This window comes from Thunnus maccoyii, chromosome 2, assembly GCF_910596095.1.
Source record: "Thunnus maccoyii chromosome 2, fThuMac1.1, whole genome shotgun sequence".
Classification (NCBI taxonomy): Eukaryota; Metazoa; Chordata; class Actinopteri; order Scombriformes; family Scombridae; genus Thunnus; species Thunnus maccoyii.
The window spans coordinates 36959233-36973337 of NC_056534.1; the positions used below are offsets into that span (position 1 = coordinate 36959233).

The 14105-nt window shown below is 39.1% G+C and overlaps 2 protein-coding genes across 9 annotated transcripts in view; both read right to left on the minus strand.

Moving 5' to 3' along the window:
* Positions 1-4110: 4110 nt before the first annotated feature.
* Positions 4111-8469, minus strand: LOC121912048. 4 transcript variants are annotated; one of them, XM_042434098.1, is made up of 4 exons: positions 8382-8469; positions 6268-6751; positions 5221-5348; positions 4111-4990 (listed from the first exon to the last, which is right to left on the minus strand). In XM_042434098.1, exons 2-4 carry the CDS (start codon positions 6741-6743, stop codon positions 4818-4820), a joined length of 777 nt encoding a protein of 258 aa, XP_042290032.1. In that variant the 5' UTR covers positions 6744-6751; positions 8382-8469; the 3' UTR covers positions 4111-4817. The 4 variants fall into 4 exon arrangements, 3 of the variants coding, with proteins under 3 accessions (XP_042290032.1, XP_042290048.1, XP_042290040.1); XM_042434114.1 differs by lacking the exon at positions 8382-8469 and adding an exon at positions 8078-8330; XM_042434106.1 differs by lacking the exon at positions 8382-8469 and adding an exon at positions 8052-8329.
* Positions 8470-9428: 959 nt separating this feature from the next.
* rab11fip4b (RAB11 family interacting protein 4 (class II) b) overlaps positions 9429-14105 on the minus strand; it is a 51940-nt gene continuing 47263 nt past the window's right edge. For 3 of the 5 annotated variants that reach the window (XM_042392241.1, XM_042392247.1, XM_042392244.1), the window contains 3 exons: positions 13220-13300; positions 12619-12762; positions 9429-12095 (listed from right to left, as the gene is read on the minus strand). In XM_042392241.1, coding sequence (XP_042248175.1) covers positions 11979-12095; positions 12619-12762; positions 13220-13300 — 342 coding nt within the window. In that variant the 3' untranslated portion in view covers positions 9429-11978. Of the gene's footprint in view, positions 12096-12618; positions 13301-14105 lie in introns of those variants that run through there. The other 2 variants (XM_042392243.1, XM_042392245.1) reach the window with 2 other exon arrangements.

The window sequence follows — 14105 nt, forward strand, 5'->3', positions numbered from 1 at the left end:
ACCAAGACGTTTTTGATTTATTACTGAGTGAAGAAACAGTGTGCATTGTCATCAGGGCTTGTAACCTTTACTGTAGCCTCCGGCCAGCTATGTCCACAGGATGGTCTGTCACCCAGATCTCTATACCCTGGCTGTCTTCCGACTGGGTCATGTCACAATGACAGGAAACCATGTACACTTTTTCTTGGGAGTGATACAAATGGCATTATAGAACCTAAGAGGAACTGAAGGGTTCACATCCTCACAGCCTAAAACAAGCCATTAAATACTAACCACCATTTCCATAAAGTTTAGAGAATTTTAGGTGCCAAGGAGTCATTAAATTTAATGCTGCCAAATTCTGTGAAAAAAAAAATCCCAAATTAAATAACACTGGCATGGATCTAGGCTGAGTGAGGCAATTTTTCCAAGGGCCTTGTAGTTCCCATCTTTTACCAATTTTCACTAGTGGACTGCAGATAATGGTTCTAATTTACCGGAATCCCTTCTCTCCAAAACAGCCAATTTATTTATGTTTTTGTACTGGTTAGTTCTGGCTGTGGTTAGCTAACCACAGGCGTCTTCCTCTACTTGCCAGCATACCATTACAAGATCAATCAAGACAAGGCTCAGAAAATGACCGGACACACTGACGAGAGATGAAAAAGCAGTGACTGGAGGTGAGTCACAGAGGAGAAATGGATAGCTAGCTGCCTGTCTGAACTGGGTGTACAATTTATCAAGCACTGCGGGAGGTCATTTAAAGGAGGAGGAAGGGGGACAGGATCCTATTGATGCAGCACGTATTATATGCCGTTTGTATGGAAACATGAGAAAGAAGAGGGGAATTTCTCTGGCGGTCATTCTGCCAAACGGTAACCAGACTGCATCAAAAAAAGCTTTTTGGATTAGAAGGAACATTATTTTCATGTTCTGTTATAAATTATCTTCAGTATTTGGGTGCATTTTGGTTGAGTTTCTTAGTTTAGGCTGAATCAGTTTGGTAAGGCTAGGGTTAAACTTCAGATCAGATCAGGACAAGGTTTCTATTATGATTTGTGTAATATAATACAACAAGACTACCAGTCTACAGTTATGCTAGTGGCTTTGGACGATGCTTTGAGTAAAATGCTAACATCAGCATGCTAACAATGGCAATGCTAACAAGCAGTTAACAAGGTATTGCGTTTACCATAATAGTTTAGTGTGTTGGCACACTAACATTTGAGGATTAGCTCTAGTATTGGACAAACTGAATATGTGATCTGATGATGGCACTTAATGGAAAGTGAGGGAATTACAACTCATCCTCTATATCCTTTATATTTTTCTATCGTCAACAAATTCCATAAAAGACTAAAACCAACCTGTCTGTAACATGTTGCCCCGATGCCCACTGCTTCCTATTGACCCAGTAATTTCCTAAAAACAGCTGCACAGTTTTTTTTTTAGGAAACATTACTGTAATAGTTGTAAATAGTGCATTTGTTGGGGATTATTTTATATGGCAGATAAATACACATTTGTCACTCTAGAAAGTATTTACAGCTGCAGTTTTTTTTAAAGTACTTTTGGACAGGTTAGAAGGATCAATTCAATGTTGATTTTGGTCTCTACATGGGATTTGTTTATATTAAGAAAAATAGTAGAATATCACCAGAGTTACCATTTAAGTGGACCTGAAGTTACGACTTGTACTTACAACTGGGCTGTGCAATTGGCTGCTGCCTCAACAGGAGGGATTAACGATTTAGGACCGCACAGTGAGAATAACCGTCATTTTCGTGACAAATGTCTATCCTCTACTGCAATGTGTTTGCTTTGGTTAGCTGCAGGAGGTTGAGCTGACCACAATCCTCCTTCCCATCTCCTCCAGGGTCTCTTCCTGTGCCAGGCTAACAAACCATTATGTTGGCAGATCAATAAAGATGCTGAATGGTAAATTACTGGTCACACTGGAACCAGATGAACCAAAAGGTGGTGATTCACATCTCAGACATGTGGCCCTAAAGGCCTGGAGCTGATTCCCCAAAGTCATCTCAAGACTTTATGGCTTTAAGAGTTTCTCAAGCATTTACAGCCTAAGCTCATTTGCAACGCTCGTCCCTTGATGGGCCTTTATTACGTGGGCGGATTAGTGTACAACCAGTCCAAAAGGTGCAAATGTCACTCCAATTTGCACAACCTTACTTAAAAAAGGAACAACAAACACAGAAAAGAGCAAGGCTGGTCAGTAGAGACCTCCAGAATATCTCTTCATATGTCCAAACACAGGATGTGGTGAAAGGATCCCTTGGGACATGCGTATATGGGGCATTAATCATTCATCAGTATTACAACATATCTGAGACACGCTGTTACTTATGCTATTTCTTAACAACGTAACTCTAATACCACCTCCACAAAATGGCACTGCAAGACTATTACAGCTACTGCAGCAATTCAAGGGGAAATCCACCCTAAACCAAACATACTTTTTTTTTTTTTTTTTTTTTTTTTAAATGATGCTGGATTGGTTAAGATTTTTGAACGTGAAGCGGTCTCTCACAAAGCTAAAACTTAGAGAACTCTAGTATGTGAGCTGCTCCAATGACAATGAGTAACAGATGGGCTTTGTGAGCAGATTGATGGTGTTGAGGGGGACATGAAATGAGGAAACGGGCACATTTTTTTTGTGAATTACAGTCATTTCTAAATGACATGGGTCACAGGGATTTGAAAACTGTGACAATACAACCCTTTCCTGTCATAGAGGCAGCTACAGGATTTGATTTCATGATGACATGACAAATTTCTGGTGTCTGGATTTTGGGAGAGTTCTTCATGCTCACAAATATTTATTAAACTGTCGAGGATCAAACAAATAACATATGTGAATTCTGCAGTGGAGTGGATTTCCACTTTAGGGAAAGCCAAGTTTGCAAAGAATGATCATCAGTAGAGTAAATTAACACTGACATTTGGTATGGGTCAGCTTCCTGGAAACTAATGCTTCAACACAATGTAAAATGAACATTCAGACAATCATCCATCCATAAATGTGTTTTATAAGCCACTTAGTCTAGAGGCTATCCCAGCATGCATTGACTGAGAGGCTGGGTAAACCCTTGACAGTGCATCAGTCAAAATGCCATCACATGTTTACACAGAGAAATGTTCCACATTCACACTCACAGTATTTTAGAGCATGTCTTCAGACTGCGAGGGGCACCCACAGCAGCACCTCGAGGAAACCCACACTGACACGCAAATCTTCCTGCTGTGATGTAAGGGTGTTAACTAATGAGACAATGCTCCACCCTGACAGAATCATCCCTATGATATGTTAGAAACCTTCATGTCATGTTTCTGTCATTTTTGGCACTTTATCCTTAACTGTCTGAAACTCTTATAAACAATTTACACCCAAAAGGAGTGCAGGAGTCCATCTCCATCTTAAGTATCTGCCAGCACCATAAAAGCACAACAATATCGTCTCTGTGTGTGTCATCACCACTCCTCCAGTCACATTTGCCCAAAACATTAACAATGGAACTCTCACAAAACGTCGAGGAACTCAAAAGCAACTTCATCTCCTTGCTAGTCATGGATTTGATGATGCATACTTTTGCTTGAAAAAAACAAACAAACAAAAACAAAACAGACTTAAAATTCAACTGCAAAGCCTATCAGAGTGCACAGCTGTAGATTTCACCACAGATTACAACCTCAATGTATTATTGACATGGTGTCTGTGGACATGAATGATTTAATATTACTAGATGACATTAATCAGTGCAGTAACAGTTGCCTGCAAATACTAAATCTTTAGTTGCATTCTGAATGAAAGTACTGGGAGAAATGGGGTTAAACAGTGCGCAAGTAAATGCTTGTGTCTCCCAAGTCCTTGGGAATGAACCCAATGAACTCCCAAAGGTGTGTGGAAATAACTCCATGAAAACAAAATGTTACACCGACGCTACCATCTAGTGGCCAAAAGTTGCCATTGCTTCAAAACTCTCTCCAATAACAACAGATGAGAAAATCAGTTGGTTAATGTGCTAAAACTGCAGTGAGAGCGTCCTGCTTCACATGTGAACCTAATTTTGACTGGAACAGTGACTGGTGGAGATAAACATGCAGGGTCTGACCTCAAGTTAGAAGAAAATTTATTGCGATTGTAAAAAAAATGAAAATGAGGCTCTGAACAGGCAGATAACGATTTGTTGTTGTTACATAATCAAACCATAATTTCTTAGGTTAGGCTTGCTGTCTCATGAGAGTCAAATTAAAATAGTTACTTCATATACTTGCTGTGAACATGTGCAATTTGCAAACAATAAAATTGATCATACAGCACAAAAGAGTAACTTATTTTGACAACAGAATTCCCATTTCAGGCATTTTAAAACAAACTTTTAGATAAAAACGATTACTTCAGTTCTTGAAAGACGAGCAAAATGATGTTGACAAGAAATGACCGTTTCCAATAGCAACGATAAGTGAAGCAGTAGAACAGCAAAGCATGGTTAACTAAAATCATTCCTCAAGATCAGAAGAGACTAACAAATTTATGTTGCACAATATAAAACAAATATAAAATCTGAATTTAAAATATAAAATAAAACCTAGGATAAAAAAACAACCTCCAATCTTTGACCTATGACAGCATGAACAGATTTGGATTTGAAGCTAAACTAGAGCAAGTTTTGAATTCCATTTCTTCCACTAATGCTTAGATGAGGAAAAAAAGAAAATCTCTCACTAAACAATTATTCTAAACACATGTATTGATCCAGGATCGCCATTAACGACTAACTAGATCCATAGCAGAACTACGGCAGCATTTGTCTGGCTTACTAGTCAGCGTCTGCGAACTGGTCTGGCTCAGTGGGAATGCTGTAGCAGAACCACTTGACGGGGCGCGGGTGGCGAGTGGAAGGGCTGTAATTGGCTGTCACCAGTGGGTCGACAGAGTCCCTTTGCTGAAGGGTCAAATCCCGCAAAGCAAAATGGAGCACGTCTTCTGGACCTGGAAGAGGCACAGAAAACCAGTAAAACATCTGTACTTGGCCTGACCTGAATTCCAAAAATAGCACAGAAACCCCAGCGTACATGAAAATACTGTATCCTTCAAGTTCATTTATACAACCTAAATATTAATAAATGTATGTACATTTCAAGCATCAGCATATAAGTATCAGTAAAGTGCTGGGGATGGAGAAATTGTGATTTTAAATTGTATAAATGCATTTTATTTACCATAGGATTGGACCCCAAAACACATCTTTTCCCAGTTGGTAACAGTGACCTCTTGGATCTCTTTTTCCCAGTCCTCCTCCTCTTGTGGTGGCACCAGTGGGGGTGTAGGACAGGCCAAATCAGTGTCTCTATGAAAGTAGTCAGATTATTACAAATATTCAGTAATACATAATGAGGCAAATGTTTCCTTTACATAGGGACTGCTTTTTGATAAGAGAAGTTAGCCAAATGTTCATTATTTCTGTTTATCTGACACTGTTCTTGTTTTTTTTGGCAATACATACTTATTCAATATTTAGTCAGGGAGCAGTGGGAGCTATTACAGGGATAGTTAGACATTTCGTGCCATGTGTTAGATAACAAGATTGATACCATATTCAAATGTGTACACAGCCAGCAACAAGTTCGCTTAGATTAGCATAAAGACTGAAAACTGGCTGGCCTGGCTCTGTCCAATCAGAAAGTATCAAAAAACGTATCAAAATCCACCTACCAGCACCTCTAAAGCTCACTAATTTAATCTGTACAATAATCAAACTGTAAAAAAACAACACTTGGTGTATGGGACTATGTTCTGGCCTAGATGTTTCTAATCTTTATGCTAAACTAACCGGCTGCTGGCTGTAGCCTTATATTTAACAGACAGGTGTGAAAGTGGTTTCAAACTTTTCATCCAACTCTCAGCAAGAAAGCCAATAAGAATATTTCTCCGAATGTCAAACTATTTCTTTAGCACTAATTGAATTGCACATCTTGAGACGGTAGTTAGACCAAATGATTGAGGCATTCAATATTATCTTGTCAGTTGAAACAGGCCCAGCAAAAACATAGGAGACAGTATTTCATCTTCTATAAGTCATATCCTGTCTTCACTCCACAACACATTCTTTCATCCATCTGTCTGACTGTCAATTTAACCACTACATCTGTCTACCTTCTAACAGCTCACACTTCTGTCACATAGGGGAGATTCAACTGACAGGAGTGAGTACTTGTGAATTAATTTGCATTTTCTGCACTCAAAGCGATGTCAGGTAGGCGGCACACCTCTTCTTATGTCTGAATTTCCTCCTTCTCTGGTTCTTCGCTGCTGCAGACAGGCTGGGCTCTGGTGCCATTTGGTCAGATCTGGGCAAAGTGTCTAGACTGGTGGCCTCATTTACCAAGATAGCACCTGAAGTGCCTCCACTGCTGACCCTGCCAGCTGTTGAGGCATCCGTAACGGCCGAAATTGTGCTTCTTTGTTTCCAGAAAGTCCTTTGGGGCGGTGCTTTTGTTCTCTTGCCCTTGTACCCATGATTAATGTAACCATTAACCATGCATTGCGGTTTGGTACCATTCGGTGTGCCAGCTGGCGTGCTCTCACTGGTTCTAGTGGCAGCAGCTGGGAAGTCATTGTGAACAGCAGCTCCATTAACCAAATCTGAGCCTGGGACCTGACTGTTCATCAGACCATTGGCTCCACAGGTGTTGCGACGCGTTTGTCTTCTTCTGCCCTCGAAGTTCATACCATTCTGGGGCATTGCGTTACCTATAATGTATAGTTAAATTAAACAAAACAACTTCAAATTTAGAATAACTTTAACCTGTTCCATTTATCTTGCATGATTAACATATATATTTATATTAGGGATGTATTAATATCTGTACATAATAGTGAAAATATAAATTATCATTCGCATTGTATTTTATGATTAATTAGTTTAAAACAATGTGAAAATCAATGGTGAAATATCTTGGTAACTACTGGATGGATCATCATGAAATTTGGATATGGTCCCCTGGAGATGAATCCTAATAAAAAGTACAAAAGGGCCTGACCTTTGACCCCCTTTGTACTTCACAAAATCCGATTGTATTGATGACATTAATAAAACATATCAAGTCATATCAAAACCAGTAAATCTAACATACACATTGGAATACCTTTAAAAATATGTTGCAAATTTTACTAAAAGCAAAACCTCAATTTCTTTCCATGTATTATAACATACAGTCCAATTTACCAAAATATGTTTTCGATGCACTTGGAAAGCTGTTGTTGATAGAGGTAGGGAAGTAGAGGAACTTAGACATGAATGAATATTATATGACTTGCAGCTAGAGCACTTACAGGGTTTGGATGGGCATGAAACTATAAGATGAGCAACTCCACCTGTCAATATGTGGAGGGAAGACCATTTTGGTCCAGTCAAAGAGTGTCATGAATGATGAGCTGAAGGTAAAGAGTAGGCTTTGTGAAACATGTTCATACATGCAGCAGTTTAAATCAATCTGTGATGGACAATGGTGCAGTCTGATCCATGCGTCTGTTAAGCTTCTCCATAGCAACAGTGGCTGAAGTTCATGGGTATTGTTGTACTTAAAACATTTGCTAAACCAAACATGATTTCTTATGAATTAGACTGATTTAATTAAAATGAATGGCCATAAGATAAACTTATGATATCATTAAATGATCCTTTTAGACTCCCATGTTTTATATGGAGGAAATCTTTTGAAAACAACTTTATAATGGGACTTATACGATGGTAAAAATACTTCGAAATATAAATTTACAGTATCCAACATTGATTTTGAATGAAAGTCATCTTGGGCAATTGTTGAAAGTTTGGTTTTATTCCACCACTAGCTCTTATTGTGCCACCTTTACCTACGTGAAGCACTGACACTGTTGTTCTCCTGTATTTTATATTTTATATTCTCCTCCATTGTGCGGTCCAATAGAAAAAGTAGGCCATGTTCCCTAAAGAATACACTCGCTAATATTTTGTTGGAGTAATGTAACACAGGTAGTTGACCTTTAACATTTAGCTACTTTAATGAGTTACCTGAATTCTCGCAACAGTATTTTTACCTCTTCAAAAGTTGACATTAGTCAAAGATCACAGTTGTAAGTGACTTTCAGTGGGACATGCCCTGATGAAAAGAGTCTGTACCAGGTTAGCTGCTAGGTTAGCTAACGTCAGGCTACTTGTTGTAGTTAGCATCCTTGGCTAGTTGTGATTGACAGCCATGGTTGTGTTGTTGATGGTTTGGGGACAAAGCAACGACGAACTAACAAAACGCCGGATACAGCCGAGGGAAAACAACAGATCCAGTTGATTTTAATTCATTACTTAATTCTAAATGGCCTTCGGTTTAATTTCACTACATCTCACCTGTGCTGTGGTCTGAAGCACACCTCCTCCGTAGAGCACTGGCGTTTATTCACGGTGAAGGAGGAGACGACAGGTGGCGCCACAACACACCTAACTGATGTATGTGGATTTAATGTTTTTAAGATAGATAGATAGATAGATAGATAGATAGATAGATAGATAGATAGATAGATAGATAGATAGATAGATAGATAGATAGATAGATAGAATAATGATATAATGATAGATATACACACACATGTCCTGCGCATACACTTTTATTTACTGTTGGACTGGGGCTGTTTGGGTTAGGCCTCTAACTTCTAATTAGGGGAAATCTTAATGCTACAGCAGCATACAATGATTTTTAAAAAAAAAAAAAAATAGTATGCTACTACTACTACTTCCTGTAGTTTTGTGCCAACGGTTTGGGAAAGGCCCTTTCCTACATAACAAAACCCCAGTGCACAAAGTGAGGTCCATAAAGCAATGGATTTCTGGCTTGAAGGAACTTACCTGGCCTGCACAGGGCCCTGACCTCAACCCCATCCAACACCTATTGATGAATTGCATGGGAACAAAATCCTGCTGTCAATGCAGCATATTAATGTTTATGTTTTTGATACGAAATGTGTATTTTTCTAGTGTCCACATATTTTAGTAGCTGTGGATAACTAGATAGATCTATGCCTCCCTCCCCAGTTATATACAACCCTGCAACATTTTCAGATGTTTTACATTATCTCGGTACTGTAGCAATATGCCTCCATACTGCTATCCTTCATCATCACAGCAACTGGCAAAATATAGCAAAGGAAAACAGTGCTTGGTATTTTCTCTTGTGACATTGTATCTCCAAAAAAAATGACCTAGCTTGAATCATATTTTTCCAAGGGTCTAGATTGTTATCTCCGAGACATAACAACAAGGAAAATTCAAAAGAATACTGTCTAAATCTTGGAGCATGAGCATGAATACCACCACTGAGTGCTTTTACATTTGCCATAATCACTGAAAGCCAGTGGAATACACTATCTGAAATCAGTCATGCAACCAGATGGGAATGGGTTATTTTCATGCCAGGACAAATGTTTTTATTCACAGCACAGTATGCACATTACAATGACAGCTAAGACATCAGCAGTGTACACTGTAAGCATAGAATAAGTGGTTTAATGTTGTATACTGTATAAATGGAAATGAGGAGAAATAAATGTCAATCAAAATGATAGAAATTTCACGAGACAGCATCACTGCCAAAGCCATTTTTATTGCCATGTTCTGCTTATAGTAACTACAACATATTTGATAGCCCTAATAATTCATAACTTAAGAGCTACAAGAAATGAGTTTGTGACAAATTTTATAGCTCAATGTACTCTTTTTATTTTTTTCAAATCTAGAATGGGACGAGCAGCCGTAGAGTGAGACGTTTTGTGAAGCAAAACAAGACACAAATCAGCAGGTATTGGTAAATAAGTTAATATTGCTCATAATGCTCACCATTTAGTTTAAGTTAGGAAGACAGCTTACGACCATATAAAAAAAGCCAGTTTAAAGCAACTTGAAAAGCAATGGACTTTCTGTTGAAAAATTAAGAAATGCAACAAAGCATTCCCTAAAGCATCATACAATTATTAGATTGACAAAATGCTCCCAAAATGCTAACCTTGCCTGCGTACCATATAATGCTTTGTGCTATGCTGTTTTACTAATAGGACACAATCACAAGTTCTTTCCTGATAAAACTGTATAAAATAGATATCTTAGTATCAATCTGAAAAAGACTGGTGAGTGGCACATGAATACAAATTATCACTATATAATTACAACATTTACAAGTCAAGAAAATATGTCAGACATAGACATAGAATGTACCTTGAAAAACTGTAAATCTATAGCAACATCATCTTGAAAAATGTCCTCAAAAGGCACAGACAGAAGAAAATGTGAACCATGCAAAAGGAAACAAAAAGTTGTTGTTTTTTTTTGTGTGCAAGGAAGCAAAACTCAAGTTTAGAATTATTACGTAATACAGCAGATTGTAATTGTTTTCCCATCTCAAAGCAATGCCCTCTTCATTACAGTACTGAATACCGTACACATGTGTTACAACATATCTTAACCAATTACAGATTTAACTTCAAAAAAAGCCTTTTTTTTTGGCCACACAGAGCAAAATATCAAGATGTACATTCATGATATTTACAGTATTAGAGAGTTTCCGAGAGCCATTGGGGCTTTAATTACAATCTGCAACCTGTAGGCTTCAATGAGATTGCTAATGTATGTAGACTTTTGTACCAAAAAGTGAGTCTCCTGTGCATGCTCACATCCAGTATCTGAGGCGATATCATAGAGACATAAAGAGATGATTCAGTAACCCATGTTACACTGGCTACTGAAGTACCTCGGTGCAGTCACACCAACGTAAATCCACAACACATCCTGTACATTCATATCATATCATTACATTTCTGTGCAACATCACTGGGTCTATTGCTAGCAACAGTGTACCTTTCCAAGCTTATGCTATGCTAGCAAATAGGAAGTTACAGTTTAAAGACACTCCTCGGTTGCAGCTTCTGCTCCATAAAGTGACACTCTACTGTTCATCTGAACAAACTAAGGGCCATTTTCTCGGTGAGAAATATTCACCGTTGAACTGATTGAGACTGCATGTGCTGTTGCAAGGTTCCTGGAAGACATGTTCTCAAGATAAAACAAAAATCATCACTTTCAATGAACACTCACCGACTTCACTAAAACCCTCCTTTACCAGCATACACAGTCCATTATCTGACTCCTCAACCTTTTTAGGGAAGAGGTGTTTTACTCTTTCTACCTTACAATCTTAAAGGGTTTCTTCTTGTTTTCCTTCTCTGACCACTTTTGCCACTTGTCTCAATCTTCTCTTAAAATGTGCCTGTCCGAATGCGTCATCAACATGCGTTCTTCAGAGAACACCTACATGACAGATAAGACTGGCAGTTTACAGATCAGGCAACACTTGACCGGTCTGCCTTTACGCCTCCGAGATTCAGGTTTACAGTCTGCTTGCCAGCTTGTAAGTCTGTCTCACTGTATTTTTCTAAAAATGTACACCATACCAAACTGTGTGTCTGTGGATAATACAGCTAATATTACACTAGGATACAGAAAAACCCATGTCCAGTTTGTTACATTGTTCCAGTTTTTATGCCAATGTCCAGTGTACTCCTCAAAGCATCCCAGGAAGAAGTCACCAGTTTTGTCTCGTGAGATCAAAGTTGTGACAGTATTTCAGTTCACAGCATAGACAGAGATTAAAAAACAGAACAAGGTAGAACCAGTTGAAGAGCCACAGTAGTATGACCATCAGTCAGTGAGAAATCACTGGCTGAGAAAACTCCCTTTAGTACATCATACCCCCTTTCTACCCTCTCTGCAAAAGAAGTTCTTTTCACCCCACGAACAGCAGGGGGAGACATGTGTCTAGTTAAAAATGTTCCAGTTTTCAAGACTGCCACTGGTTTCCTGTACAGGTTCCTGACTCGGGTTGCAGGTTCTAATAAAACAACTGGAATGATCCTCAGTCTCCCGAGGTCAAGAGCGACTCTCATTCCAGTTGAGTCACTGCTAGTTCTTGATCTCCAGGATGGAGGGGTTGTGATCCAGGATGGACAGGATGATTTTGTCCATATATTGTCGCAGGCGTAAGTTGATCTCCTCCTGCTCCTTCAGGGCTTCCATTAGCTGCGGAGATAGTAGTATGTCAAACATATTTTTATTTCAGCTTATCAAGGAGGTACACTATCATCTTACCAGTTGTAAAAGATTATTATGAAATAGTTTCTTTACAGCTTAAATTAGAGCTACAATACTCTGTACAAACTATTAGTTACATATAGTTCTCTTTCTATAGGTACGCCTGCTGCTATAGGTGTTTCACAGTTATTCAGTTTGGACAATTTGTTTCCATGCTAATGTAATATTATGCATAATAGATTCAAATCTAGAATAATGTAATATCTAGAACACTGTCATGCTGTGATACGCCCTAGAAATACAGTCATGCTCTAACTATTCCATGTAGCTTGTCCAGATGAAATCCATTTAAAAAGCTTGTTAGATTGCAGATGAAAATCAACAAATGTTGTCACAGCGTGGCTCAAGAATAAAATATACTGGCCATGTTCTTTGTGATGAAGAGCAATAAGTAACTGAACAGCATTTCATTCTCTGTGTGTACATACAGTGCACATTGTCATGACTTTACCTGGTCTCTAGAGGCATTATCTATCTCAGCAGCCAGAGACTGGGCCTTGGTCTGTGTGGCGAACAGGTTCTTGGCTTCATATAGGCTGAGGCTGAGGATCTGACCGTTCAGCTCATCGTTCTGCTCCCTGAGCCGCTGGTTCTCCTAAAATACAGAATCAGGGTGGGATGTAGAGGAGAGTAGTGGGAGGAGAGAGAGATAAGTATCTGGACCACACAAGTGTATCAGTAATGTTAATGCTTTTGAAAAAATGGCCACTACTCAAGCCTCACTCAACCCATACAACAAAACACTGCACTTGATGTCTCATCCAGAATCAAACACAGCAATGCAACATCTATTCTCGGCAACACCTACAGGACGTAACATGGGTTATGAGTGTTACAGAACAAACTGCTCCCCTGCATTGTCTGGTGGGTTATGAAAGCTCCATGATGAAGTTGCCCTTGCGTGCCAACAAGAGGTGAGTTTGCTCTTCCCTTGTTCTATACTTTACCATTAGTAAGGGAATTGCAGCCCTGACCCCAGCTTGGGCAAGTTCACTCTACTCCATTGAGATTAGTGGTTAATCAGGAGGTCAAAGTCACAGAAGCAATTTTACCATCAGACCAGGACGGAGCAGCGCCCCAGACAACACCAGGTGCTGGATTTCAGGGGGAAGAAAGTCCTGGGACACAAATCGCTGGACACACATACACATACAGACATTTACAGAGGTGCACAGGCAGGCATGAGATAGTGAGTTCATCCTTGTCAAGGACGCCACAGGGAAGTATTCTCTCAGTCACAGCTTTCACCTACACAAATCTACATTATTCGTCCAAACCACAGACAATCAAATTGAATCGTTTGAAATCTAAAACTGCAGGAAGTAGCTGAGTTAATATAAAGAAAGATATAAATATCTGCAGATTGAAGCTGGTATAAAACCATAATTATGATTCCTCTCCTTGTTTGCCTGCACTGAAAGTATAATTTCTGATGCATATCACTTACAAGTCATGAGTCAGACACAGCCTCCTATACAATTTCGAAGAGCATTAACACTTTTACTTGCCTTATCATAGAGGACATCTGAAACACACTATGCACTCCTTTATCTATGTTTACTTTGCACCAGGTCTGATTGGAAACAGTAACATGGCATTTTAGTTTCTAACTTTGGCGGCCAGATAGCCAGAGCCAAATGTTATTCAAACTAAAGAACACCATTTTCAGAGTTTATACAGAAGATATATACGCTGCAGCTAGTACTCTCATAAATCATGATGTAGCTGGGTTTAGCTGCGCTGGACTCCATCACCAAACTATCAGTACATCATGTCAGGAACTGCTTTTAAAAAAGAATTTATGGGGGATGAGAGGAGATAATGTGATCGACCATGACTGTTACCACTGATAATGTATCGTAATATATTCTGCCTAAATGCACCCTGTTTCAATGAGTGTCTGCAGCCACCACTGTATCAGCACTCAGTGGTGACAGT